The following is a 27,457-nucleotide window of genomic DNA, read 5'->3' as shown; positions in this document are numbered from 1 at the left end:
ATTTGAGTACTATTTTCCTCTTAGCCTGTAAATATGCTACGCCTGGCATTCAGGTACAACTTTATTTTGTAGCATATTATTTTTGAAGGCTATTTAGTTTTGCCTGTAATAAATAAAAGAGTATTTATTCTGACTGACTTTTTGACTTTTTCTTATCACTTCATATTTTTAAAACTTTATCCATACGGAAAAACCTGATTATAGAGATCAACCATCAAGAAAAACGAACGGCTTTTATGTTTTTTTCTTTTTTCTTCAGTTTTTTTTTTATTTTAGTGTTTTTTTTTTGTAATTTTTTCCGTTTCATTTTCATTGTTTTAAAATGTGTTCATTTTATGTTCTCCTTTGCGGTGTATATTTTAATTTTCCTCGTTCATTTATATGTATTTTTTTTTAATATAGTAGATATATTGCATATTACATAAATTAGTTAATAATAATGCGCTGCTCTAACCCTTATTCCTCTCGCTCCATCACTAACTTTGTGTGCTGCTGCCTCTCGATCTTCGGACCATTTGAAAATTAATAAAATTCGAAAAAGACTTTCAATTTCTTTACATGGTTAAAAATCATTAATATACACTATACTTCGGTTTATAATCTGATCATATATAATTTAGTTCATAAATGGTCATTTTGTTTATGTTATTGTTGTATGTTTGAATATATAAAATAAGCTTTGTTTTTTAAATTTTCATTCTTATTATTCGTTCTGCTCTTCGTCCTTTAATTATTTATGTATAATTAGTTAGTTTCATATTATTTTCATGTTTACAATTTGTTGCTATTTTTTATAGAAGATATCGGTTTTCTTACTTTCGCTTTTCATTTCATTTTTATTAGCTTGTTTTTTGGCAGAGTTTCTGTTCTTGTTTTTTTTTCGTCTGTTCGTAAAAAGTTTTTAGTTTTACTTAAGAGAAATGTATTTATTTACTTTCGTGTGTTTTTTCGAGTTTGTTTTTTATTTCTTAAAGCACTTTAGCATCGCTCTGTGTGTGTGGATGTTGTGGGAGTGTGTGTGGCAATGAATTAAAGCTTTGCATTGTAGTGGTGTCAGTTTTCGGGAGGCGTGGCTGGGGGCTGCGTTCGAATAGTGTAGACAGTTTAAAATGCAAAAACAAATATAAAACGATAAGCCTTCCAGAAAAATGTTTTACTCTTTTGCTTGATATTTACAGCGATTGGTAAAAAAAAACGTCCATTTCTTTTGTAAAATTAGTCATTCAGTTAAATATTTCCTGTCCTCTTGGTTTATATTTAAGCTTTCAACTTGCCTCTTCATCTCTGTGTATAAATATTTTCTGTTGCTTAATTTAATTTTCTATATTTCGCTCTCCGTATTTATTTTTATTTTTTGTTGTTAAAAAGAACACTTCTGCAGCGTTTCTACGATTGGTTTTTTTGTTTTTGTTTTATATTTATTTTCCGATGTCGAATAAAACGCTAAAATACGCAATGTAAATAAGTATTGTATATATATTTTTATATGTGTATGTATATATTTTTTGTATATAATAGTTTTTTTTTTTTGCATGTTTCTGTAGGCGTATATATAAATAACGTTTTTGCGCGATTTCCATTCGTTTTTTTTGTTTTTTAACTTTTCTTTAGCAAGCAATATATTTATATATTTAATATTTTAGTTTTTACAGTGCAAAAATTTACAAAGAGCCACGAGTAACAAAAGAGCAAATGAACGAGGCCAGAAAATTCGGGATACCCCTGCAAATACCTGCACTTTCCCTCGCTATTTCCCTCTCTCTCTCTCTCACAACAAGAAAATCATATCGAATTCGTTTCATAAATGATAGAATTTCATAAAGCCTAAGTTCGATTGCTACAAAAAAATGCCCTATATTTATCGTGTATATTGTATATAATCTATATATTTTCGAGTGTTCTACTTGTAACTGTCTTCATAAGTTTTTAAAGTATGAGGTAATGCTTTATTTTCGACTTAAGATTAATATAATTTATGTCCGCGTCAATTTTAATATGTATATGTAAATATATGAGAGGTGTCTATATAGTGCAGATCGGAACGGGAAGCTGATTTGCAGGCTGAATAGAGCCGCACCATATCCACACCCCGATCAGCTCCAGAATTCCGTGTTCTTGTGTAATGGCTATATACACGCCTCTGTGCAAAGATATTTTTATGTTGATTTGTGTGGGGAAATTTGGGATTCTATGACCATATCTGAGAGGGCTAGAATTCGGAAAAAATGTTTCAAAAAACTTTAGGACATTTCTAATTTCAACTTCGAAAAAAGTGTCAGCTTAGCTATTAATAATTTGAGTTCCAGGGCGACTTCCAAGATTTTCAGAACTAAAGTCACGAAAATAGTTAATAGTCAGATTTACTCAGAGGAAAAATTTGGTTTTATTTAATTGAATTTATCTGGGAAGTTATTTGAAAACAATTTAATGTTTTTTGAATAGTAGGGAGATTAATCAAAATAAAATGCTTCAAAAATGCAGTTTTCTCAGGCTACGGCCATAGTGTTATAGGCGTTACTTTCTGGAACTGTGTTTTTTTTTTTTTTGAGTCTAGGGAGTTTTTAGTTTAGTTTGGAAATTGGTTCACTACGCTTGTGTAAAATATGCGCTATATGTGATCTAAAGGCTAATCGGCTACGTTAACATTATGTTTGCATTTATTATTATTTTAAATCGTATGTTCTTGGTTTGTTCGTTTACTTTTCAGTTATTGTTATTGAGTGGTTCAAGTCAATGGGTTAATGGTCTTCATCTGTCTATTGGTTTCATTCCTATAATTCTATTTTCTCCCATTTAATCTTCGATCGGTTTGCTAATTGGGATTGCTGATATTTTACATACATTAATGGTGAACAAAGCGAGAAAGTTGTCTGTCATCTTTTCTAAATTTGTTTTTCATTTTTCACGGAAAAAGTCAATTATTATGTAATTTAAAAACACTTTGTTAATTTTAATTTACAGATTGCGTTTGTTCACTATATAAATAGATTATGTTATTTTCGGTATTTTCTTTGCTATTTTCTTTGTATAAAACACTGCCTACTAAAAGTTTACAAATTACGCGATTGCTTACAGAGTTTGAATCCAAATCGATCTGGACTCGATGCAATTCATTTAAATCCGTATCTGAATCGGTTTTCGGTTTCTCTACTTGTAATAATACAAAAACACAATGGAGTTACAATACTTATATAAGACATCGTCCGTATTTACAACCATTAGCGGGGACTGAGGCCGTCCGGCGGCGGAGGATCCAAACCAATTCACGGATCCAAAGGACCTTGGCCCTAGGCCGCCTGCACTCAAGGACATTTCAGGGGGTCGCGATCGTGTATAACTATTTATTTATAATATTTATGTAACATTACTGAATCCTCAAGAAAGTGGCAGTTTCCATTAATAGTATTTACTTGGGATGATGTTCGGATGTGTTGGATTGGAATGATTGGATTGGGTTGTATAACCGCAAAGAATAATAAAACCAAAGAACATTTAAACTATATTGATAAGAAAACAATTCATTTAAAATAACTCTTACAAAATTCAGCAAAAATAGGATTTTAGTCTGGAAAATAAACCAACATAAATAAAACAAACATTGATTATTTTGTGTTTTTGTTTTTTGTTTCGTTTTTTTTTTCGCTTTTAATTTGCGTTTTGAAATAAATCCAAAAAACCATATTTATTCAAAACAGCATTATTTGTATATAATAAAAAAAAATTTTGTTGATCTTTTTTTTTTGTTTTGTTTTTTTTTTTTACTTTTGTGTATAAATATAAAGAATTTAATTGATTAAAAAAAATAATTAAAAAGGTTTTTAAAGTATAAACAAAATTTGTAAAGCAAAAAATATATTTTTTTAATTTGTTTTTGTTGTTTTTTTTTTGTTTAAATGTAAAAATATAAACTACCTTCATGCTAAACTTTTTGCTTCACCAACAAGAACTAATTTTTAAAGTTATACATCATAAAAAGTGCGTTTGTGTGTGTGTGTGTGTGTGTGAACATAATGATTTACTTTATCTAGAAATCTTTTCGATTTGTTGTCTTTGCTCTGTCGTTATCATATCGTAAGACAGGGACAGACATACGGAGGAAAAGTGTATTTTCACCTCAGTCGAAACTGAAGAAATTCTGGCAGTTTGTCTTAAATATTTGCTATCTATAATTCAGCTGAATAGACCTAGATATACAATCCCTCAGCTGCAGCTGTTTGTGGGCGGTGGCCGTGAACATCGACATGGCCAAGTAAAATCGTTTTGAAATCAACTATTTAGTTATTTTCAAAGCGATTTTCAAGCTTTTCCATTTCCACATCGCCCACATTCGGTGTTTTTTTTTTTTTTTGTGTTAATTTTTCAAATGCATATTTTTTAATAGCATTTTCTTACATAATTGAAAAATTATTACGAAATTTTTTGTTTGAGATCTTTAGCTAGTTAAATATTAAAAACAAACTGCTCAGCCGAGAATTTCCACTGCATCGATTATGCTCGTGTGTGTGTCTGGTCACATAAATTTGAAAATCCTAAAAAATTGCTTAACCACAGGTATTAAATATGTATAAGGGTATATAAACCGTTCATCTTTTTGTTTACGCAAGACTACAAATTAAATATATAGAAACAATGAATGAAAAGTCGTTAGCCTAAACTAGAAAAGGTTGGTGTTTTTGCGTTTTGCGAAACTGGTGTTGTATGAAAAAGGGTCGCATTACCTTAAATTATATATTAGGTAGGGTTAGGGGCTGTAAGCATATACGTATAAGTCCGAGTTTTATATAGCTGTAGGTGTAGAAAACTATTTGATAGATCCGTCTATTAATACGTTAGTTTAACTGAACACATTTCTGAAAAATCAAACAGAGCTTTTCCATCTTCTATGGTTGAAGGTATGTTGGGTGGGTGGTGTGTTCCATGTGTGTGTGGGGGGTGTGTCGTTGTTGTTGTTGTTGTTGCTGTTGGCAGATATCTCAGTCTAAAAGTGCACACACGCACACACACACACTCACGCACACCACTCATGAAAAGTGGCTCGATTTTATGTATATAAATGTAGGCTTGATTAATTACGAAAAATAAAAAAGAAAACCCTAACGAAAAACTCAAGTTAAATATAAAAACTATGTTTAACATGAACTAAGTGCGGTGGTTCTCGGGCGGGAAATGGCTATGGATGTGGATGTGGATCAGAGGAGCATGAGCAGCAGCAGTGGTAAGCCCAGGACAAGCAGTAGCACTAGCAACACCAGCAGCCAAAGCCAGAGCCAAGTGGCAGGATCATCGCCCGCAGGCACAACTGGTTGATGTTGCCCCTGCTCCTGCTCCTGCTCCCCGTCCTCCTCCTCCGCCGCCATGTTTTTCCGGCCGCCAAAGCGATTACGCTGCAGCAAGAGCAGCAGACGCACCAGCCGCGACACGTTGTTAAAGTTGCTGATGGTAGTGACTTAGTGCCTGCAGTTGGTACTGATGGGGATGTGGATGAGGATGCTGGTGGGGATGCGGGAGCTGCTGCTGCTGCTGCTGCAGGTGCTGCTGCGGGTGCTGTTGCTGGTGAGGATTGGGATGCGGATGCTGATGCGGATGCGGATGCCCGTGCTGCTGCTGCTGCTGTTGGGGGGGATGCGCATGAGCCCGGGCATGGCCGTGCATATGCAACTGTCGCGTGCTGGAATAGTAGTTCGGCATCAGCGAGTGATAAGCGATCGCTGCTGCCGATCGTCCGTTGCTGTTGCTGATCGCGGACAGCGGCGGTGGTGGTGGTGCTCCCAGCAGCGGAGGTCTTCGCTCCACGCGCTCCGAAGCAGCTGCTGCTGCTGCTGTAGCTGCAGCCACAGTTGCTGCTGGCTGGTTGCCAACTGATGTTGTTGCCACTGTGATTGCTGCTCCTGTTGTTGCTCCTGCTCCTGCTGCTGCTGCAGCTGCTTGTGCTGCTAATCCCGCAGAGCTGCTGGCCGGCGTCTCCAGCAAATGATGGTGCCTGTGGTGATGGTGATGATGATGATGATTGTGTCCGGCCACAGATTCTCCCATGCCCATGCCGATGTTAATGTTGGCATTGCTGTTGTTGGTGGCATTGCTGCTGGTGCTGCTGCTGCCGATGTGGTTGTGATTGGGAGCGCTGTTGTTGTTGCTGCCGCCGCTGGTGCTACCGCCAGACGCCGCCGTGGACTTGCACTCTGCTGTGGCCGTTGTCGCTGCTGCTGTCGCCACAGTGGCCAATGTTGCTGTTCCCACTGCCGTCATCAGATTGCAGGAGTCAAGTCTTTGTCATTTGGAGTTGCTCTGCAGTGCCGCATTGATCTGGGTCCAGAGCTCTTTCTTGCAGGATTTGGATCTGCAAAGGGAATGGAATGCAATTACCATACAGCCTGCAGAGTGCACGCCATTGCTTACCGCTTGATGGACTGCAGCCAGTCCTTGAATTGGGCACTGCCCTCTGGCGTGATCTGGAAGGCGGCACGGGCGGCCACCACAATGCTGGCAAACTCCTCGTAGTCGCCCTGAGTCAGATGGTACAGCTTCTGGTGGATGCACTGGATGTACCTGTTTTATGCCAAACACAAAAAAACACCTCACATTAGTTAAAAAGTCATATGGTTCGTGAAAGATTACCCACATTTGCTGGCACTTCTGGACGAGCGGCGTGAGCGCAGAGCGGAGGTGCTGCATCACCAGCTGGTGGTTGTTCCTGCCCAGATAGTGGGCGGATTCGATGGCCACGTCGTGCAGGACGAACGGGCTGACGATCGAGTTGACCGCACAGATGCAGAACTGGTGCAGATACTGGGTGCCCAGCTTCTTGCTGATCCGCAGCAGCCATTTGACATCCTCGCCGTACGGCGGATTGCGGGCGTACTTTGCCTGCGGCCGGTCGTCGTGGACGCGTCGCGCCAATGTTTCCATGGCCAGCATGCCCACGTTGTAGGCGGCCAGCAGATACCGCAGCTGGGTGGGTCTGCAACAGAAAGAACAATGAATAAATTATCGGGCATGGTAGTTTTAAAATGTATACTTTAACTTAAATAAATTCCAAGTAGCCAAACGTTATTTATGAACATTTGTTCACAGCTTTAAGTGTTTTTCCCACAACCAACGTTTTTAAATTCCCTGTCTCTTATAACTTTAACACTTATTGATCTAAACAAAATATTATACCTATGATAAAAGTGCATTTTTATATGTGCCCCAATTAGTTTATAGTATAAACTTCATGAATAAGTATGATTTTCAACATAAAGCCTCGTTCACCTTGACTTTGTATTGGAAATACATATTTTTTTAATATCTGACCTATTTCTTAAATTGAAAATTTAAATAAATTTATTATGATGAACAATTTATAAAAATATTTTTAAAAATTATTCCTATGATAAATATGTGCCCCATTTAGTATAAAAAGTATAAGCTTCATGGAAATTTAACAAAAAAGTAGCTTTAAAATTAGTTTTGGTTGCTATTTTCATAAACTTGAATTGGGATCGGGATCACTCACGTGAACTGATGCGGCTGCCGTTGTCGCACTGGTGGCTGCGAGGGCGGCGGCTGTTGCTGCTGCTGCGGTGGAGGCGGCGCCTGCTGCATGAACGGATACACGGGATGCTGGTGCTGATGCTGACGCATGGGCATCACGCCAACGCCCACACCCACGCCCACGCCCACTCCAACGGGTGGTCCGTTCGGAGGTGGTGGCGGCGGTGGGCCGTAGTAGCCCTGCGGCGGACCGATGGGCGGACCCGGAGGACCCGCCTGCATCGCCTGGTAGGCCTGCGGCGGCAGCGCCTGGAACGGTCCCGGCGGCGGTTGCTGCTGGAAGCCGGACGGCGGCTGCCCCGGATGCCCCTGCTGGCCCGGATGACCCGGCGGCGCTTGTCCCGCCATCTGGACCTGCTGCTGCTGCACCTGCTGTTGCACCACCTGCTGCTGCTGCTGCACCACTTGTTGCTGCACCACCTGCTGCTGCTGCTGTTGCTGCTGGTTGGGCGGCTGCTGGGGCGGCGCCTGCTGGTAGCCAGTGTAGGCCTGTGGCGGCGGCGGCGGTCCCGCCGAGATGTACATCTGCATCTGGCCGGGCGGATAGCTCAGGTTGTGGTGGTGCGCGTACAGGCCCTGGCAGAAGCTGTACGGCGGATAGGGGGCCAGTCCAAGGGGAGCCAGCGAGGCGACGCCCACGGGCTGGAACTGGGCCTGCGGATTCGGCACGGAGCCCACCACGGGCGGGGGCACCGATACGGGCAGTCCGGGTCCGGGACTCACTCCGGGATTGGGCATGCCAAGCTGCTGTTGCTGCTGCTGCACCACCTGTTGCTGCTGCTGCTGCTGCACCACCTGTTGTTGCTGCTGCTGCTGTTGCTGCTGCACCGCCTGCTGTTGCTGCTGCTGGAGCTCGTGCTGCTGCTGGGATTCGATCAAAGCACTCAGACTGACCGCCGAGTGGTCCATGGTGTCGTCGTGCGGCTCGTGCTCGCTATTATTGGGGGTGTTGCGCATGTACAGCTCGTACCAGTAGCGGGCCACCTGGAACAGCACCTCCGGATAGACGCCGCCGCCCTTGGCGGCCGTCTCGACAGTGAGACAGGCGCGCTCCAGCATCAGGTCGCTCTGCTCCTTGCACTGCAGGATCGCGCGCTGGATCTCGTTCGGATTGAGGGCCGCCGCATGGGGCAGCACGGAGAGGGCCAGCTCGGCGGCCGGATAGACCATGTTGCTGTCCCATCCGCGCGACGCCCGGTCCGCCATGCCGGCCGCCTCGGGCGGCGTGAGGTGCGCCTCCCAGGTGTCGATCAGGAAACTGATCGCCGGCGCCCCGATCTCCATCGCCTGGCCCAGGATCCAGGAGACGTGCGACGAGTACGTGCGCGACAGCCAATTGGGACTCACGCAGTTGTGCAGGCCGAGGGCATAGAGGCCCAGCTGAAAGGCGCACATGTGGAGGGCACGATGCGGTCCATGGTGGTTCTGGCTGGTGCTGGCCTGCGTGAACAGCGAGGTGGAGCTGTTGCCACCCGCTTTGGTCAGCACATTCTTGGCCAGCTCGAACATGAAGTGGGCACTGGCCTCCGACGGCTGGTTGGGTATCGAGGGGTATGCCCGCTTGCCCTTGTAACGGCTCTCCTTGCTGCGGCTGCTGCTGGAGCTGCCACCGCCTCCTCCTCCGCCGTTGCCATTTCCTCCTCCTCCACCTCCACCGCCGCTGCCAGTGGGATTGCCATTGGGATTCTGCTGGCTGCCACTGGCCGTGGTGCTGCTGGAATTGGGTGTTCCTCCGGTAGTCCCTCCTCCTCCTCCTCCCGCCGCATTCGGTGTGGGCACCATGCCCTGCCCTCCGCCCGACTGGCTGCCACTGCTGGCCATGCTCAGGGCGCACATGCTCAGCTCCAGCTCGGCACTCGTCGAACTGTGCGGTCGACTGTTGCCGCCCACACTGCCGTAGTCGGCCGGCAGGAGCTCGCACAGATTGGCAACCGGATTGCAGTTGGAGGAGGCGCCACATCCAGAGCCACCGCCGTAGTCGTGCTCCTCGCGGCGCGTGGGCTGATTGCTCTTCGTCCTCACCGGCGGATTGCTCGAGTAGTAGGCGGGCAGAAGGGGCGCATTGAGCAGCGTGTGTATGTCCCGGTCCAGCAGCTTCTCCATGATCTTGGCTATCTTGCGCGGCTCATCCTTATAGTGGTAGAGCAGGGTCAGGGCGAGATCGCCGCGCTGCCGCCGCGTTCCCTCGCACAGCAACGGATGCTCTGCCTCCGAGACATTGGCCTTCAGGCCGAGCGCCGCCACTGCAGCATCGAATCCGAGGTTCTCATCGCTGTTGTGCTTGTAGAGCAGAAGACGAGCGCCCGCATTGACCATGGATTTGCTTGACGCACCTCCTCCGCCCACACCACCGCCTCCACTAGAAGAGGAAGCCACAACCCCAGCAGGGCCCATTGTGGAGCCCCCTGCACCGGGACTGAAGGTGACCAGGGCGTCGAAGATGAACGTGGCCAGGTTGATCGGGAGCAAGGCCTCGCCTCGTGTCTTGAACGTCCCGCTGCGAAGCTGCTCCGCCCGCTCGCGGATCACCTGCAACTCCGCCGATCCCAGCGGCAGGCGCTTGAGCAGGGCCAGTATGTCCGCCTCCTGGTTGGCCAGCTTCACCTCCAGCGGCTTGGTGCTCGCCGGCGGTCGCGGCATCTCCAGGGCGAACAGGCATATCCGGAAGCCGATGTGGTAGTGCTCCGAGTTCTCCGACAGCACGGTGCACAGGAAGGCGCACTTGGACAGCGTGGCGGAGGCCACCACCGTCAGCTGGTGCGAGATGGGGTTCACGTTCTGCTTTTTGCCCTTGCGCTTGGGCGCGGGCGGCAGTTCGAGCAGCAGATTGGGCGGATTGGCCAGCATCTGCTCGGCCAGGCGCACGGCCAGGATGCATGCCTCGCCGCCATGACCGTGGGCATGCAGGCCCTCGGCGCGGGCCAGCAGTATGTCCCAGGCATCCTCGGTGGGTCGCACATTGGAGAAGACGTGCGGCTTGTCGCTGGAGGCGGCCACGGCAGCGGCCAGGGCACGGGCAGCGTGCGCCGATGAAGTGCAGGGCTGGTCCACCGAGGCGCTCAGTCCCAGGACTCCCAATCCTCCTCCGCCTCCTCCTCCCACTCCTCCGGCAGGGCTGTTCCCGAGTTGCTGCGTACCGCCGGGCATCACCGGGTGAAGCACCGAGGAGGAGCTACTGGCGGCCAAGGCTGCTCTAGCAGCTGCCGAGGTGCTGGGCACAGGCGTAAGATCTCCTCCTGCTGCTGCTGCCACCGCTGCTGCTTCTGCTGATCCAACTGATCCACCGGTTACACCACCACCAACTGATGATCCGCCCACTGCTCCTTGGTTGAACTCATCACTGCTGCTGCTAAAGGACTCATCCTTGCTCAGGCGACGAGGTGTCTGCTGCACTGCGCCCACTCCTCCCACGCCAACAGTCGCCTCCTGGCCAGCCATCAGCATGGAGGAGGTGGAACTGTTGGAGCTGCCCGACGCCGTGGAGGCGGACGAGGATGCCGAGGAGGCCGACGAGGTGTCCGAGGTGGAGAGGGCTTGTTCAACACCCACAACCACCCCCACTCCCGCCACTCCCACTCCCACACCGCCCACGGCGGGCTCATCCTTGCTCTGCTGCGAGACGGCATCGAAGCTGCTCTGGGAATCCGATTCCGTGAGGGCCGACTTCTGGCCCGGCACAACCACCTGTCCCGGTGGGCAGTAGTTGTGGCTGCTGCTGGTGTCGCCGCCGAAATCGTCGTTCTCGCAGAATCCCTCGCTGCTGGCACTCGAACGGTTGCCATCTGCAACTGCCACCGCCTTGGAGTTGGCCACTGAGGCACCCACTCCAGAGGCGCCACTGGCCAGCTGCTGTTGCTGCGCGGGATTCACTTCGGCCGCTGCTGCTCCCACAGAGGCACCTACTCCTCCTCCTGCTGCTCCGCCCATTTGACCAACTGCGCCAGCTCCCCCCACGCCGACAGCGCCCAGAGCCGTGGAAAATCGAGCTGTGGCTGCTCCTGCTCCGCCTGCTGATCCCTCCAGATCGCCCGCATTCGCATAGAAACGCGACTCCCGAAAGGGCCTGTCCAGCCTCTGCTTGAAGGCCCCGGCATGCATGCCATGGTCGCTGGAGGCACTGAAGTAATTGTAGTGCTTGTTGTTCGTCATCAGCGCCTGGGTGGCGTTCAGCTGGCCGGGATTGTTGGACTCGCCCTTGAGGTCGGTGTGCTTGAAGCAGGTGAACGGCGAGTAGTAGATGGGGTTCGTGTCGTGCGTGTGCGTCACACCCGGAATGGGGTAGCCTTCCCAGTCCAGATAGCACGCCTCGATGGCCGGCTTGAAGCCGATGAACAGCTCCGTCTCGGACCTCGAGTTCTGCTGGTGCTTGTTGGTGAACGACGACGGTATCAGGCGGCTCTTGACCACCCGGTCGAGTATCTTCAGGTGCCAGGCCGTGAACTGGGCGTGCAGCATGTCGCGCTCGTCCGGCGCCAGGCCGGGATTGAGGGCAGCCAGCCGCCACAGGGCCACGATCTCGTCGCACAGCGAACTGCACGCGTGCTGCAGAGCCGTCGAGTTGGAGTGCGTGTTCGAGTGCTTGCCGCCCGAGTGGCCGTGCGAGCCCATCATCAGGGCCAGCTTGGTCTGGAACCACCAGATGAGTATCTGGTCGCAGACCATGCACTCCTCCGTGATGATCTCCAGCAGACGCACTGCGTTCCGATCGCAGCGCCTGTACATCTCGCGCACGATCGACAGCAGGTTCCACATGCCCTCCGGCTCACGGCCTCGCAGCGGCCGGAGCAGGGAACTCCACTCGGCCGCCGCCGGAGGAGCCGAGTTCGTCAGATAGTTGACATCGCTGCGAAGGGAATATATATGCATGAGTATGTTACTAGTTAGGGATAAGGCGAACACTACCCACCTAAACACTATCGGGGCGGGCAGACAGAACTTGATGAGGATCCGCTTGATGTTGTTGTGCAGCGTCTTCTCGTCCAGATACCAGCTGGTCTGGTCGTTGATCGAGGCCCCAGCCGTGGGATCGGGTGCACCGCACACCGTATTGATCGCCGTGGGCTGTGCACTGAGCAGCTCGTCCAGCAGCCGCTGGGCCGTCGGCAGAATCTGCTGGGGCAGCTCGCTGATCAGATACTGGGCGAACTTCTGCAGCTGGTCGCGTTGCAGGCGGGTCAGCGACTCGGACACGGGTGCCCGTAGACAGACCTCCTGGGGCTGCAAGGCGATTAGGATTATAGTTATTATATATAAGATTATACTTGTATATAATAATAATATAATAATATTACATGTATAAGTCCGTCGTCACATTTTACTAAGCTATGACATTTAACTTAAGTTCCAAATTGCAAACTGACAAAATGTAAACTGAACTAAATTAGATCTATAAATTACACAAGTTCTTCTTTATCTCTTTTTATTTGTTTCAAGTTATATATTTTATTTAGAATAAATATAGTCCTTCAATTCCTGCCATACTTTAGGTATGGAATTGGAAAAAATGTTACTTTTACAAAAATAAATGGATAATAAAACTTTTACTTTTGGTATCAGTTTAGGGTTTAAGGTTTAAGGTTTAAATACATTTTGGCATACTTACGCAATGAATGCGATGCAGACAAACGGCGACCACGTGGGAGCACCAGTAGGCGGACGAGGTGCAGGTGCAGTTGCAAGAGGAGATGCGACGGCGGTCAAAGGTGACGGCCACATTGAAGTAGGCACGTGGCGTCTGATTGACCACGCTGGCCGACAGGTGAAATCCTAGAATCGTAATCGGATTCGAATCATGGGGTTAGCCATTATACACAATTCAGAATCCCTTAGGGTAATACAAACTCACCTATTTGCAGCGGATCCTTGACAGCACGGAGCCGAAATAACGAATCGCCGCGATTGAACTCGTCCGCCGAACTGTTGGCCAGGCAGGAATACAACCGGATGTCCTCCTCGTTGTCCGGAAAGCTCCAGAACGCAATGCGCAACTGCAACTGCTCCGGCACCGGCGGATACACATGCTCCACCAGCTCGAACGGTATGTAGGAGGCCACACATCGGGCTGCCAGTTCGGCCAATGTGGAAACTTCTGGAAGAACATATAACAAAACATATAACAAAACTATGCGAAAGTAGTGATAATGGAGTACTGGCTAAATTAGAAAAAATAACTTTATTTAATAGTCTTTTTAAAAGACAATTACTATAATTGAAATTAAATAAATGTACACATTTAATTTAAATCAGAGACCTCATCGTTTAAATAATCAATAAATTCAATGATTAACATACAAATTTAAGCATAGAAAAAAACATTTGAAAACTCTACAACAAAGAGAAACAATAAAATATGTATTAATTAGAGAAGCTGCCAAATGACTAATTTCATATTTCTGCCACCATAATTAAACACAAACAAAGCGGGGAAAAGCCACATGCATGCACACAGACGCAAGATACACATGTCGGGCATTTTATTAATTAAAGAACTTTTTCTGAGGCAAACGGCCAATGACCAGCGAAAGAGAGGTCAACAACGACGTTTTTTGTAAGGGTCGCACACAGATATATGGGCAATAACCACACCATACACACCATCACTATACAAATTAGTTAAGCTAACAAAATTAGCATAATCATATCAAGTACATGTATACTCGATATAACTTTAATGTGATAGAATAAACATTAAAAAGAGAAAGATGCTGGCATACCCATTAAGATTATATACCCAAAAGTATCCCACAAATCCTAAATTATTATCAAAAAAAAAAAAAGACAAAATTAACTGAAAATTAGACATGTATTAAAAAAATATCCCTCAAAATGAAGTTCTAGGACCGATGGCTCTGCTAAGAAGGTCTTGGCTTCAATTGAAACTGCAATCTTCAAAGCTTTATTTCACCTTCCGGTCGCTAATATAATACCCTCCGCCAGCGTTATTTAATAAATAAACTTTTGCGTTATTCGGTTCTCTGTGATGTTGTGTCGTGGAAAAAGGCCGAGAAAATCTCTTAGCCACGCACTTTTCCCTGCGTGAACCAATGTCATTATCTTAGCAACGCAATTGAGTTGTAGATAAACAGAAATCCACTGAATTGGCATGCAAATAAACAAATGGCAATGGAAGAGGGGACCTGCATTTTAAAGGTCTCGTTCCCATTGCCTTTAAAACGCAAAACGCAAAACACAAAAGCCAAACAAACAAGAACAAAAAGGGGCCCAAAGCAAAACAAAGAATTGCCAGCTTTGTTATTATATGGTATGTGGATATGGTGTATGGTGTATAGTGTATAGTGTATACTGTTGCTGATGATGCAGCGCCAAGAAACAACAGAAGGTTCAAGTTCGCCCACGCGAATTAAATATTCGGGCAGGAGCATAACCAGATCCCAGAGATTTCACTTTCAATTATAATCGATCAACCTGGACATGATGAGTCAACTAATTGGGTATCGAGTTCAGAACTGATGGGTTCTATCTTATATTTTAGCCTTTTCTCTTGATTGATTGATAAAATAGCGTGCAGTTGTTATAAGTCTTAATAGGAGTAAAAAAAAGCTAATTTCAAAAACTAGCTAATGGTTTGTTATTTAGTTTTAAGACTGTTTGCAACTAACAATCGTGTATTTACAATAAAGTTGGTGTACTCATATTTGTATCCAAATAAAAAGACAAGAAAGAACGCTAAAGTCGAGTTTCCCGAATACAATATACCCTTAAACTCTAAGATTAACGGGCATATAAATTTCTCACGGTATACAATTAAAGTCAATACCAATTCACCCCCATAAAAATTGGAGTGGCTATAAAAAAGCCAAAAAGTCAGCACTGAACGGCGGAGCTCATTGTTTTGTTTGTTTGTTTGTTTTCTTTCGCTCGTTCGTTGGCTCGTTTGCCTGCTCCCATTCTTCGTGCTTCCCCTCACCCGACCCCCACTGTCTTGCTCCGTCGTCGCTTAATTTTCAGACACTTTGGCACCATTTTATTCAAAGTCATTTTCCGCAAGCGCTAACTTATTGCTCATGCCTGTTCTTTATGTATACACACAGCTACAGCGGCGGTTAAATAAATAGTTGTAGGTAATTGAATTACGAATTAATGAATTACAAACATGCATATGTGTTGTAAGCTAAGAAACTGTATAAACACCCCGTTTATTTCGATACATTTTATGTCTAACCCTAAAATTTTGTATAAGAAACCCAAAAATGTTTGTCTTAAGCTAAATTTTTTTTGTTTCAATTATTTAAATTCCATTTGGCTGGCGAGGTTAAGGGAGTAAAATGAAAAAAAAAAACAATTAAATGCATTTGTCAGATGAAAAATCGGCTGAGTCTCCAGGTAAAGGGCTTAGCCGATTCCGAATGTCCGCATGAGTCACATTGATTTGATTGAAGAAGGTTTAATAACCGATTCGTGTATACATTCGTTTATTTTTTTGCGGATTCAAGGCTACTGCTTCCCCTTCAAACTGGTTTCCTCTTTGCTTGAACTGGGCTTGCTCTTGCATTCCCTTTTGGAGTTTTTGTTTGCATTTTAATTTGTTTTCCATTTCCATGCATCGCACTATAACAAAACATGTAACAATCAAGAGGAGAATATACACATAACGCAAAGCCTCATGCTCCAGTTATTTTTGTTATTACTGAACGGACTCGCCAAAGTTGAGCAGGAGGTGCTGAAGTGCCGAACTACGGCGAATGCATTCGTCACACCGGTTACCATTACCATTACCTCCCCCAACTCCAATCGGAGTGCTATATACATACATATGTTAAATGGCCCAGCGGGGGGTTCCAACATATGTACATGCCATGTGCAGGGCACCCTCTCCCTGATTTTTTGAAAATAATCAGAGTTTCGATCTTAGAAGCCACAAACTTTTTCATACCACATGTTAAAACTTAAATTGTCCAGTATTCCGCACAGAGTCTAATAAGCTTATCTAAATCAATCACTTCTGTAGCCATACAGAAGATTGCTCAATTAGAAAAAAAAAATAATTTTTCACATGCACATGATAATTGACAAGATCTTAGTAATATGGGGGGCAGTATTTCGAATGGTTTTAAAATAATCCATAAATCCTAACTTATCATTTTCAATGAAACTATCTTTCCCATTAATCCTCTGTTTCTTTTAAATGCTAATATGCTGAAAAAACATTTTTGCTGTGTCCTCATATTTTGGTTTTGTCTGACGCGTTTCCAACGACAAATTCAGGTTGTTCGGCACAAAAAGTTCGCTCAAAAACAAAATAAACCTACGCAAAAAAAGGGGTCAAAGTGCCAACAAGCATTTGTGCACGTGTGCATATGTTGGTGCAATTGTTTTGGCTACGGAAGTGCATGAAACTGATATGCACGGCGAAAAGTGAAAAATAAAATAGCGAGCCGCCGGTGGGTTCAGCTCAGCCTCAGCTGGTCGGTTGGTCGTTCGGTTTCGGTTCAGTTTCAGTTCGAAATTGACACCGAGCGGGCCTCGACCCACTAATTAGATGATGACATGCGGCAACGCCGGCCACTCAAAGCACGCACACCACTACACACAACCCGCACACCACCGTACCACCACACACACCACGCACCTCTCACGGACACAGAGCGGGGCTGCATTGTCAGCACTGCAGCGTGACCATTCCACGGTTACGGTTTATTCGGGGTCATTGCATCGCGTCACATCGACGTTCCACGTTCATGCGGGGGCCCACTCTACGAACTCACTCCATATGGGGTGTTTCCCAGGTCTTAACAAAACATCTATGAACTTAATATAAATAAATCGGGGTCACCAAGACCAACATTCAGCATATCATAACTTGGTTTTAAAGTTATTTGGTTATATTAATACAGTAGTTATGAAACAGATCGGTTCACCATATCATAACGTGGCTTTAAAGTTATTAAATTATATTAATACAATAGTAATGAAATAGATCGGGGTCACCAAAACCAATTTTGAGCACACCATAACTTATCTAAATACGGTTGATTTATAATATGCTACCACCACCCCTATTTCAACTCGTAAAGTTACACCACCTGTTATTGAACAAATTGATGTACTATGTTTTAAAAATTCTACGTTCATTTTTTAAAGCGAAAAACGAATAAATAAAAATAAATAAATAATTATTTATAGATCCAAAAACTAAAAACAAAAATTTGAATGCATTTTAACGGAAAATATAATCAGAAACAATTATAAATATAGCACTTCCCAGTATTGAATCTTTAAAGTCCAGTCGGGGTCACCTTTCTTCTTATCTTGATGGAATGTTTACAATGTTATTGTTTAAGGTTAATAATCAGATAACATGTACTTAACACCAGATATCAATCTCCGGAAAATGAAATTATGACCTTTAGGCTTTTAAGTTCCTCAAAATATACAGAAAAGCCGCATAGCTCACATGACAGAATGAATTTCCATCCAACTATAAGCACAACTATGTAATATATCTGGGGAGCCTGAACAAACGCATTGGAGGAGGAGCTGCAAGGTGTAAAGGGAATATGGGACTCTTGTCCTTCCCGTAGTCTTTATTTTTATTACATCCCCTCGGGCAGGTTGTGGTGGTATCCTTGAAAAGGTTCTTTGACACAACAAAGCGAGGCTCTAGACGCCTCAGCATCGAAGTCGGCATCGTTCAGCTGGCAGCAGCGACATCGTTTTGAGGCTATATAGTTTTTTGTTGCGGTTATTATGTCTTTCGAGCATGAAAATGCAGCTGGCTTTGTCTTTGCACATACACCTAGCCGCAGGCCTACCACTCTAGCTATTTCCCCGCCAAATAACACGACCAGTTGATGCTGAATTTTAAAGTAAAGCAATGAAAAGAAATCTGCAAACATTTTTAAAGCCGTTTAATTGAAAAGCATTCATAATAATCATAATGGAGAATATTTTTAAAAACAAAACCGTTTTTGATTCATGGAAGACAATAACTTAAAATAGCAACATGGCAACCCTGGCTAGGGAAGAAAGATAAGTAGACGGATGGCGGATCTTCTTTCCCCCTGTGGTATTTTGTAGTCCTTCGCTGCCTTTTCCAAATGTAGTCCTTTTTTTCTCCCCCAAAGCCATAATACTCAAGCAAACAAAGAAGCAAACGAATGCAGTGGATGGGCAAATGACGAGAAAGAATGAAGGAAAAACAGGGAAGAGGACGAACTGCGCAGTCGCAGCCAGATATCCAGATATTACATGATGATAATACTGCGACGGCGCACAGGATACCGAAAACGTGTAAAAACGTCTTTCAGCAGGCCCAAAAAAAATGCCCTCCCGTACACAATCGTAATAAGCCTCAAAAAGACAAAGGAGACGACGCAACAAAAAGGTAAGAAGGAAAAACGAATAAAAATAAAACGTTGGTAGCCTAAAGTCGTGATTTTGACTTTAGCGATAAGCAGAGGACTTCGGGGAAGGCAGGGAAATAAAAAAGACAATTGCAGACGGACCAACAACAATTACAGCCAGTTTGTTGGTTGTGCTTTAGCCAATTTTACAGAATTTACCAACAGCGAAAAGGTCACGCGTATAATTGCAGACAGCACAGCACAGGCCAGCTCTTCACCAGGACTATTACAAAAATAGGGTGACACCTTTAGGATTGTATTACCAAAGTAATATTCACTAGTGGTCACTATCTATAACTATATTATAAACCCAAAATTAAGGGGTCTAAGGATTGAAATTGGTGCTGTCAAACCTCATAGTTTTGAAGTACAATAAAAAAATAAATTAGACAATAAACACTATAACTTGATTCCACTGTTACCTACTACTCCACTTATGGACTCCACTAGCGCATTAACGACTAGATTTTATCGTAAGAAAATTAGTAAGTATGTAAACTAATGAACATTGGGACGTATAAATATTTATAAAACCTTATGAATTTTGGATGATCCTTGATATTAAATACCGGACAGGCAGTTTAAGGCGGTTATAGCCTGATTTCAATGACTCATATTACTACTCTTTTAAAGATACAGGCACATTTATATATCCTGGGGTAACTAATGAGTAATATCAAAAACATACGTATTCTATTTAGATATTTAATAAGAATAATGAATTTCATGCTCATTTTATTGATCATTTGGAAAACCTTTTTATACCATCAGTTTAACGAGGGGTTAAAGACTCACCATAATATCTGCCGCAGGTGGATGTGTTGGCCATGGCCGCTGCACTGCCGCCCGGTGTACACGAACCGGAGGAGGCACCTGCTCCGAACGGAGGGGCTCCTGCGCCGCCGCCGGCGACCGCTCCTCCCATTCCCATACCGCTCAGACCGCCGCTGCCTGCACCGCTGCCCGCAGCGGGCTTCTTCCAGCCGCGCCAGTTGTTGCACAGCGATTCGGGCTCCGAGCTCCAGCTGCACAATGAGTCTTCCTCGAAGCGGATCGAGTCGTCGAAGCTGAAGCGGTCCATTTCCTCGGGGTTCCATTCGTTGGCTGCGGCTCCACCGGCGCCAGCTCCTCCACCACCACCTCCAGCTGCTCCTTCGGCGCCAGCGCCGACTGCAGCCGCTCCTCCGCCTGCTCCACCATTGTTGTTGTTGTTGTTAGCGTTGTTGTTGTTGCGGGCAGCGGCGGCTACAGCTGCCCCGCCCCCAGCGTCGCCACCTCCTCCTCCTCCTCCTCTGTTGTTGTTGCTGCCGTTGCGATTCGCCAGCGTGAGGCTGAGATTGTGTTTTTACAGTTGCTCTGGAGTTCAGCTGCTCCTCCGTTTGTTTGTTTTTGCTCCGCTACGCTCTCTCTCTCTTTTCGCTCTCTCCTTTCGCTTCCCTCTTTTTGGATGGATGTATAATAATGGATCTCTGCCAAAACGCTCAATTTAAAATCGTGTAAAAGGCGAATTTCTTTTGAGCGTTCTCCTCTATATCTTCTCTATTTCTCTGCTTGATTCGCTTGCTTTTTTTTACTTATATACTGTAGATTTATTTACGCTTAAGGGCTTTAGTTTTAACTTTTTTTTTGGAGTTTAAAAACTATTTTTGTTTATATGTACAAAATACGTTCAGTGCGTCGCTGCCTCTGTCGCTGCCTCTGCCCGCGCCGACTGCGACTGCGACTATTGTTTGTTGTCGTTGTTGTTGCATGTGAACTTTTCCGAATCCCCCACCGAAAGAGGGAGCGAGATGGGGCAATGCGACTGCCAAAATGAGAGGGCCAATTTTGTAGTTGTAGATGTTAGTTGTTGTTGTTGCTGCTGCTCCTCTTCCTCTCCTCCTCCACTCACCACTCTCCTCTTTCCACTCTTTTCGCCTTTAATTATTTTTTCACTCCTTCGCTTTGTGGCTCATCTTCGCTTTATCCTGCGCGCTCTCTCACTTGCTCAACCCCTCTCGCACTCACACAGCCGTAGCAGCAACAACAACGGTGCACACAACATCAATATATTGGATATATATCAACACTTTTTCGCCTGCGTGTGTGTCTGTGTGTGTGCATGCGTGCGCTTGTCGATTTTCACTGCCTTCTTTTCTTTGTGTGTATATGCGCTGCGCGTTGTGTTTGTCTGCTGCGACCGAGCGTGTGTTTGTTGGTGTGTGTGAACGAAACGAAATGCGTTTAATGCGAACGTTTTTCAAAAAATCCTTTTTTTGCGGATTTCGCGATTACCGACATTTGAATCGCCACTGCACACGCGGCCCCCAAAAGTGCGGCGCTTGAGTTTGCTGCCCGAGTAACGATTTGTTTAACGCTACGCACGGTTTTCGGACACTTTTACACGGGCTTTGTTTTTTTGTTTTTACCCATCGTCGACTCTTGTAGAGGTGGGGGGACATCGATGCCCACATCAGTTTCATCGATGTTTTTGAAATATCGGTGCTATCGATGTTTGGCGGAGGTTATCGGTGTTTACCCGTCTCCGCTGTTAGTTCGACGTTTCGCTAACTGTCGCTGTTAGTTCGACGTTTCGCTAACTTTCACTGCAAAACACAAACCCACACAAGCACGCAAATTCGAAATATCGGCCTACCGTTTTTAGCAGGGACTATTGATGTTTCTCCACCTCTAGCGATATTTTCTAGCCCCTGTTAACTTCTCACTCCATTTCTTGCACATTTTTGTTAACATTATTAACATCTGCTGAAATGCACTCGTTATTTAACACCGCTCAAGTAAGAAATGTAACAATAGTTTTTCATTTCTAGACAATTCAAATAGACAATTTTTTATAAATGGTATACACCTCTGGATCAGCCTACCACATAACTTAAAAACTATTAGGTGCTCATTTAAAATGTAACATTAAAAAATATTTAAAATAAAACCAAATATATAAAAGTATCTAAAACAAAATGATTTAATTTAACAAATTAACAGAATTAAAATTAGTTATATAAGAAAGATTATTGCAACATATTAATATTAAGAATAAATAATAAATATATATAATATAATATCAATTTTGTTAAAATAAGAAAGATCTTAGGTCCTCAAACAAAATTTTAATATTTTCAACCTATTTTGACTAGTGCAATAAATATAAGCTTAACCTTGTCGCACTAGGATAGTTAAATTAAAAATGGAATTGAATAATGCCGTCAGCCCAGTGAATATTTCTATTGTAAAGAACTGTTCGTATGAGCAAGAAATTTATAATAAAAAGCTTTCAGAGAAATTATTGCGGGATGAAAAGATATGCAGTCAGACTGGCCAAGGACCGTGTTCAACTGTTGTGGACAAGCTCCTATTTTTAAGAAAGAACATAAAAATAAGCAAAATGTTATTGCCAATGCTTGAATATATAAAATTAATGAAAAATGAATTTTCCTAAAAAGTTGTTGGAAAGAATCGATAAAGAAAAACATAAAATTTCGAAGGTTTACCACAAAATAAAAAGAATTTTGAAATTCTTCTAGCAAATGGCCTGAAAAAAAAGCCAGATTTGACGGGGAAAAAGGGAAACGGGCAACACTGATAATGGGTGATAAGTTAAAGTTAACAGTGGTGATCGATGTTTTCAACACAACGGGGGGAGTCATCGATAGCATTCCATCTCTAGCTCTGTGAAAACTGTAGGGGTGTCTCCGCTAACTATTGATAAGAACCAACTATGGATGGTGTACTCGCTAAGTTTATATACTAAAATACCAATATTTTATATACTAAAATACCTTGGATCCCAAACATTTCCAGCTATATTTCGTGGCTTCCCGATCTTGCAAAGCGTTTCTCGGGCCAGAACAAGATGCCCATCACCGGGCTGTGCATCGAGCTGCGTCCCAACCTGCGCAGTGGCGTCGCCTTCCTGCGATTCGACCACCAGATCTCGCAGAGCCAAGAAACGCGCCTTGTCATCCGGGACCACAATGTTTACATTAGCGAGAGGCCGCAGAGGCCGGAGAATCAGGAGGATCCGGAGGATTCCAGTTCGGACAGCGACAGCGAGGACTCCGACGATCTGCTGCTCATCCGGCACGACCACTTCGGCATGGACATCGGCTGCCTGTCCACATTCCTGGTCAGCGGCAGCCACATAAGCTTCCGCTTCAACTACAACCAGATCGATTTGGCCGCCGTGGATGGTGGCTCGGTGGAGGTGCCCCTGGCGCCGCTGCTCCTCTCCTGCCGCGACGACGAGGCCATGTCCATCAACTGCCGCGACTGTCGGGCGGAACTGGTGGAGGCCAGGGCCTATCGCCGGCTGAGGGAGTTTCCCAGCTGCGTGGTGGATCCCAGCGAGTTCTTCTGCCACAGTCACCAGGGACACGGATGCAAGACGACCCAACCGCCCAGCCTGGTGCCCGGCGAGGCAGACCTCTTCTACGGACTGAACTATGTGGTCATCAGCTTGAACGCAGGCAATCCGCACATCCTGACTCGCGAGGATCACCTGTACTGCCAGCGCTGCATGCGTTTCCTGGGCCAGACCATGTTCAACGGCGCCGCCGCTCGCCTCTGGGCGGATGCAGTGCGCTGGCTGCCCGCTGGAGCGCCGCCAGCCCGCCCCCGAGCGTCACTTCTTCCAGAGCTCCACGCTGACGCAGCTGGTCAAGCGGCTGCTCCACTCGCTGTGGCCACAGCCGCTGCCGCAGCTCTGCTTGAGCACCAGTCGCGCGCTGCTGGTCACCTCGCTGCCCAGCCGGCGGCACCAGTACATGTTCCTGCACGTGGTGGAGTCGCAGCTGCGGGTGCTGCGTCGCATCCGTCCGGATTCGAACCGGCTGCGCTGCTACCGCACCTGCAAGCTGTACTACGGCATCTTTGGAGCCGATCCGCCGCCGCTGCTGCTGGAGAAGTGGCAGGCCCAGCAGACGCTGCCCCAAATGGAGATCTCGCCAGACATGTTCCTCGCGCTGCAGCAGCGGCTCGAGCTGAACGGTCAGTTGATTCCGCACGCCTGGCGCGTCAACTCTGCGGAGGAGCAGCTGCAGTTGTCGTACTTCTTCTACGAGGACGAGGAGCAGCCCGAGGGCGTGTCCGTCACCCTGGATGTCTATCTGGAGCAGCTGAGCCAGCTGGCGGGCGACGATAAGCAGAAGGAGCAGGATCAGTACGAAACGGATGCGGGACATGCCAGCGAGAGCGACGACGAGCACTCGGATTCGGAGACGGACTCCAAAGCGGCGGGGGCGGTGCTCCCGTTCGGCAAGCGGACCCTCCCCAAACGCTGCCCCACGCCGCCGCGCTCCTGCCCCAACATGTGCACCTCCATTTCGTCCGTCTCCTCGGAGGACAAGTAGCTGGAATCGTTTGTAGTCCTAGCCTAAGGCTGCTAGGGCTGCTAAGTTTGCAAGTCAAAAGTATGGATCCCTAGTCCTTTGCTTTCGTTGTTGGTTGTACATAGCTGATAGAATCAATGTTCACTTGGGTAATCCAAAATCCTTTCATATTAGGAGCTTCATTTATAGCTTATATTCTATGCTAATTTGTAGAATTCAGTTTCGATTTTCTCTTTGTTGTAGGTAACTAGGTGCAAAAGAATAAGCCTTGCTTTAAGTCAACTTAATTTCCATCCAATTCAATACTCCCTCTTCTGTTTTGTGGAGAAAAAATGTAAGTTTATTACTTGACCATCGTGTCGTATATATTTTGATATAGTTTAACAAACGTTTTGCAACAAGTATTAGCTGGATAAACGATGTGAAAGTTGTGGACAATGCTTCCTTATGATAGCACAAGGGCAGTGGGTCCCGTGACTGTAAGGCCAAGGCTGAAAAAAGTAAAAGTCTTGGCCTTACAGTTGCGAAACACAGTGCACATTAAATCAAAAAGTTAGTTATTGCTTTTCTTTACACTTTCATGTTCTCTTTAGTTTAACTTATCAAGGAAAAGAAGAGACAGGAGATTAAATAGTTCAAAGTAAAATTGAAATATTCAAAATATTCAATTTTGGTTTATTACATCTCCAAAGAACTGAATAGAAAAGTTTTCCACAATGTGACTTACCAAAAAAAAGAGATATACAAGTACATCATTTACGTATGTATATTTAATGAAGCCTAATCAACGTCAAAAGAAAAAAAAATGATTTAAAATGTATATTTTATGAAAATGATGTTTCAACTACTCAAATATTTCAACCGAACTATTATTGTCAGCATTTGTAATTCAGTTATTGACTAACTATGACAACGAATAGCCGATAAAATGCTCTATATTTTTGAAAACTCTGATGTAAACCATGCAGATACCTATTTATATATGTATGTATAAAGTCAACGGGATGGATGTAGGGGAGGACAGTGCGCGCCAGGACTGGATGACCAGGCAGTCATGGCGCACACTGTCTGTACACTCGATAAATGTGATTGAAGACGCTTTGGGTAATCTCAACTTGTGTTTAGTTTTAAGCGAAACTCGTGTGTTCATCCAAACAAAGAAGAGGGCACAAGTCTGGCCAGGATCAGGCGACGCAGATCACCTGAAGAGTGGAGTTGAGGGTAAATAAAGTTGGATTCGTACAGTCACTTCATAGAGGAAACGATTTGTTATTGGGATAAATCTGGAATCACCTTCAATCCGCACTTCACTTGGCCAGGCGGCGCATCTGCTGCGTCTGCTCGCTCATGGAGATCTGGGCATTGTCCGCCTGGTTGATCAGCGCATCCAACTTGTCCAGCTGCGAGTCCATGCGCTTCTGCTTGGCCGCCTTGGCGGCCCTCACCTCCTCGGCCGTGGGCGGTGGCTTGGCCAGCGGCTGATCCTGGACCGGCGGACTGCGCTCCTCCTGGCCGGCCATTATCGGTGCTCCCGATCCGCCCACTCCCGCCGACAGATCCACCGAACCCGAGCTGCCCCGAGCAAATATGTTGGTCAGACTGCCACAGGCCGTCTGCTTGAAGCGATTCAGCTTCTGCTGCGTGCTGGACAGGATGCTGTTGAGCTCGCCCAGCTTGCCGCCCACATTGCCCAGGCTCTCGTCCTGTTGCTCTAGCAGCTGGAGGGTGGCGATTTAGTGGCGTTTTCCCCGGGGCAAAATGGAGCTACATACCACCGCCTCGGCGGCCTCCTGTTCGGCCATCTCGTGCTCCAATCTCGCCTGCCGCTTACGCTCGAACTCTTGGGGATCCGGCGGCTGGAGGCCCAGCAGCTCCGCCCGCTGGCACTCCTGCTCGTAGGTGTTGTTGTCCGGCTGCTCCGACATGCTTCCGTTCCTTTCAACCACTGTGTCGCCCAACGACTGGCGACAGCATCGATTTTTTGATGGTCGTGGCCCCAATCCGCCCACTTGGTCATGGAGTGGGCACAACGCATGCGCATCTCGGGGTATTTTGGGGCACAGCTGATGCTGGCACTTGGAACTTAAACATAAACCAAAACTAATGTGAAACTTGAAAGATAGTTCCATTGATTAAAACTACTGAAACACACAGAGAGTGGTTGTCCTATTTGAGGGCCTCTCATAGTCGCTACACTCGACTACGGCATATATTAGTTTTGGATCAGGGAGTTTGTTTATCGAAATACAGCTAGCAGTGACTACAAGTCAGGGGGATCATGAGGAGTCCGCACAGCGTTCGTAGATCTGGATGTAGGACTCGGTGAGCGTGATCATCTGGGGCAGGATCTCGGTGACATGCAGGTCCTGCATCTCGTACCACTGGCCGTTGGCCTTGTGCAGTATGTGGGCGCGATAGGTGCCCTTCTTGGGATCTCCATCGTGCACAATATTGGCCACCAGATTGTACTTGGTGTCCTTGACATCCTTATCGCGCTGCCGCATGCCCAGAATGTCGCCAAAGTCCACGTTCCTGAAAGGCCATACATCCATAACCATTGAAACATTCCAAAAACCAATGAATACTCACTTGATGGGAAAGTTCACGATGGTGGGATTCTTCTCCAGGAAGAAGGTGTTCTTGGTGAACCGCTTGATATACAGAATGATGAACTGCGGCAGGCGGGTGATCTCGAAGCGCTTCATGAAGTTGTCCTTGTAGGTCTTGTACTCCTTCTCCGCGCTGCCATTGAACTTGCCCAGCAGCTGGTAGAGATTCACCTGCGGAATGATGTTCTCGCGAAACTCGTCGGTGAACAGCGGTGGCGGCGGCAGATCGCAGGTGAGGTAGATGAAATTGGTGTGCTCCACCTGGTCCTTGTACTCGTCGGTGGCCAGCAGCTGCGCCTTGGCCGTGTCGTCCAGCTCCACGGGCGGTATTTTGCGCGTATAGATCTGCATCTCGCCCAGAAAGATCTTGTAGAGTATGGACGAGTTGGGCTGCTTGTTGCCCTTCAAGGCGCGATGCAGCGTGTTGAGGAACCAGGACAGGAAATCGATGGGATCGCCCTGCTCGGTGATCTGGAACCGCTTGCTGGACCACAGCACCACCGCCTGTAGCATTTCGTGCGGCGATACATGGGCTTTAAAATTCCGCGGATTCCACATCTTGCGCATCAGCTCCCCGAAACGCTGGACCAGCGTGAACATGGAGTCGCCCGGTGGCCGCTTGACATGC

The 27,457-nt window shown here is 46.0% G+C and overlaps 4 protein-coding genes across 6 annotated transcripts; 1 reads left to right on the top strand and 3 right to left on the bottom strand.

Moving 5' to 3' along the window:
• Window positions 1-256: 256 nt before the first annotated feature.
• LOC128265844 (zinc finger SWIM domain-containing protein 8 homolog) lies at window positions 257-21,422 on the bottom strand. Of its 3 annotated transcripts, none has more exons than XM_053002063.1 (8): window positions 19,692-21,420; window positions 13,379-13,621; window positions 13,136-13,299; window positions 12,440-12,750; window positions 7,496-12,376; window positions 6,620-6,958; window positions 6,397-6,546; window positions 6,136-6,337 (listed from the first exon to the last, which is right to left on the bottom strand). In XM_053002063.1, the coding sequence occupies exons 1-8, from the start codon at window positions 19,975-19,977 to the stop codon at window positions 6,271-6,273; spliced, it is 6,441 nt and encodes a 2,146-aa protein (XP_052858023.1). In that variant the 5' UTR covers window positions 19,978-21,420; the 3' UTR covers window positions 6,136-6,270. The 3 variants fall into 3 exon arrangements, with proteins under 3 accessions (XP_052858025.1, XP_052858023.1, XP_052858024.1); XM_053002064.1 differs by having other exon boundaries at window positions 13,379-13,618; XM_053002065.1 differs by lacking the exons at window positions 6,136-6,337; window positions 6,397-6,546; window positions 6,620-6,958 and adding an exon at window positions 257-5,342 and having other exon boundaries at window positions 9,144-12,376; window positions 19,692-21,422.
• Window positions 21,423-22,613: 1,191 nt separating this feature from the next.
• Window positions 22,614-24,967, top strand: LOC128265826 (uncharacterized). Its single transcript, XM_053002039.1, is given in 2 exon segments — window positions 22,614-23,493; window positions 23,495-24,967. Coding segments are annotated over 2 exon segments (1,494 nt in total). The 5' UTR covers window positions 22,614-22,746; the 3' UTR covers window positions 24,242-24,967.
• Window positions 24,968-25,118: 151 nt separating this feature from the next.
• LOC128265828 (uncharacterized) lies at window positions 25,119-26,376 on the bottom strand. The gene is made up of 3 exons (XM_053002041.1): window positions 25,993-26,376; window positions 25,514-25,938; window positions 25,119-25,422 (listed from the first exon to the last, which is right to left on the bottom strand). Exons 1-2 carry the CDS (start codon window positions 26,347-26,349, stop codon window positions 25,528-25,530), a joined length of 768 nt encoding a protein of 255 aa, XP_052858001.1. The 5' UTR covers window positions 26,350-26,376; the 3' UTR covers window positions 25,119-25,422; window positions 25,514-25,527.
• Window positions 26,376-27,451, bottom strand: LOC128265827 (U4/U6.U5 tri-snRNP-associated protein 2). The gene is made up of 2 exons (XM_053002040.1): window positions 26,810-27,451; window positions 26,376-26,752 (listed from the first exon to the last, which is right to left on the bottom strand). The coding sequence occupies exons 1-2, from the start codon at window positions 27,427-27,429 to the stop codon at window positions 26,497-26,499; spliced, it is 876 nt and encodes a 291-aa protein (XP_052858000.1). The 5' UTR covers window positions 27,430-27,451; the 3' UTR covers window positions 26,376-26,496.
• Between the last annotated feature and the right edge of the window lie 6 nt (window positions 27,452-27,457).

The sequence above is a fragment of the Drosophila gunungcola genome, unplaced genomic scaffold (genome assembly GCF_025200985.1).
Source record: "Drosophila gunungcola strain Sukarami unplaced genomic scaffold, Dgunungcola_SK_2 000162F, whole genome shotgun sequence".
Lineage (NCBI taxonomy): Eukaryota > Metazoa > Arthropoda > Insecta > Diptera > Drosophilidae > Drosophila > Drosophila gunungcola.
The sequence above is the reverse complement of the archived record's forward strand: the minus strand, read 5'-3'. Positions and strand labels throughout refer to the sequence as shown.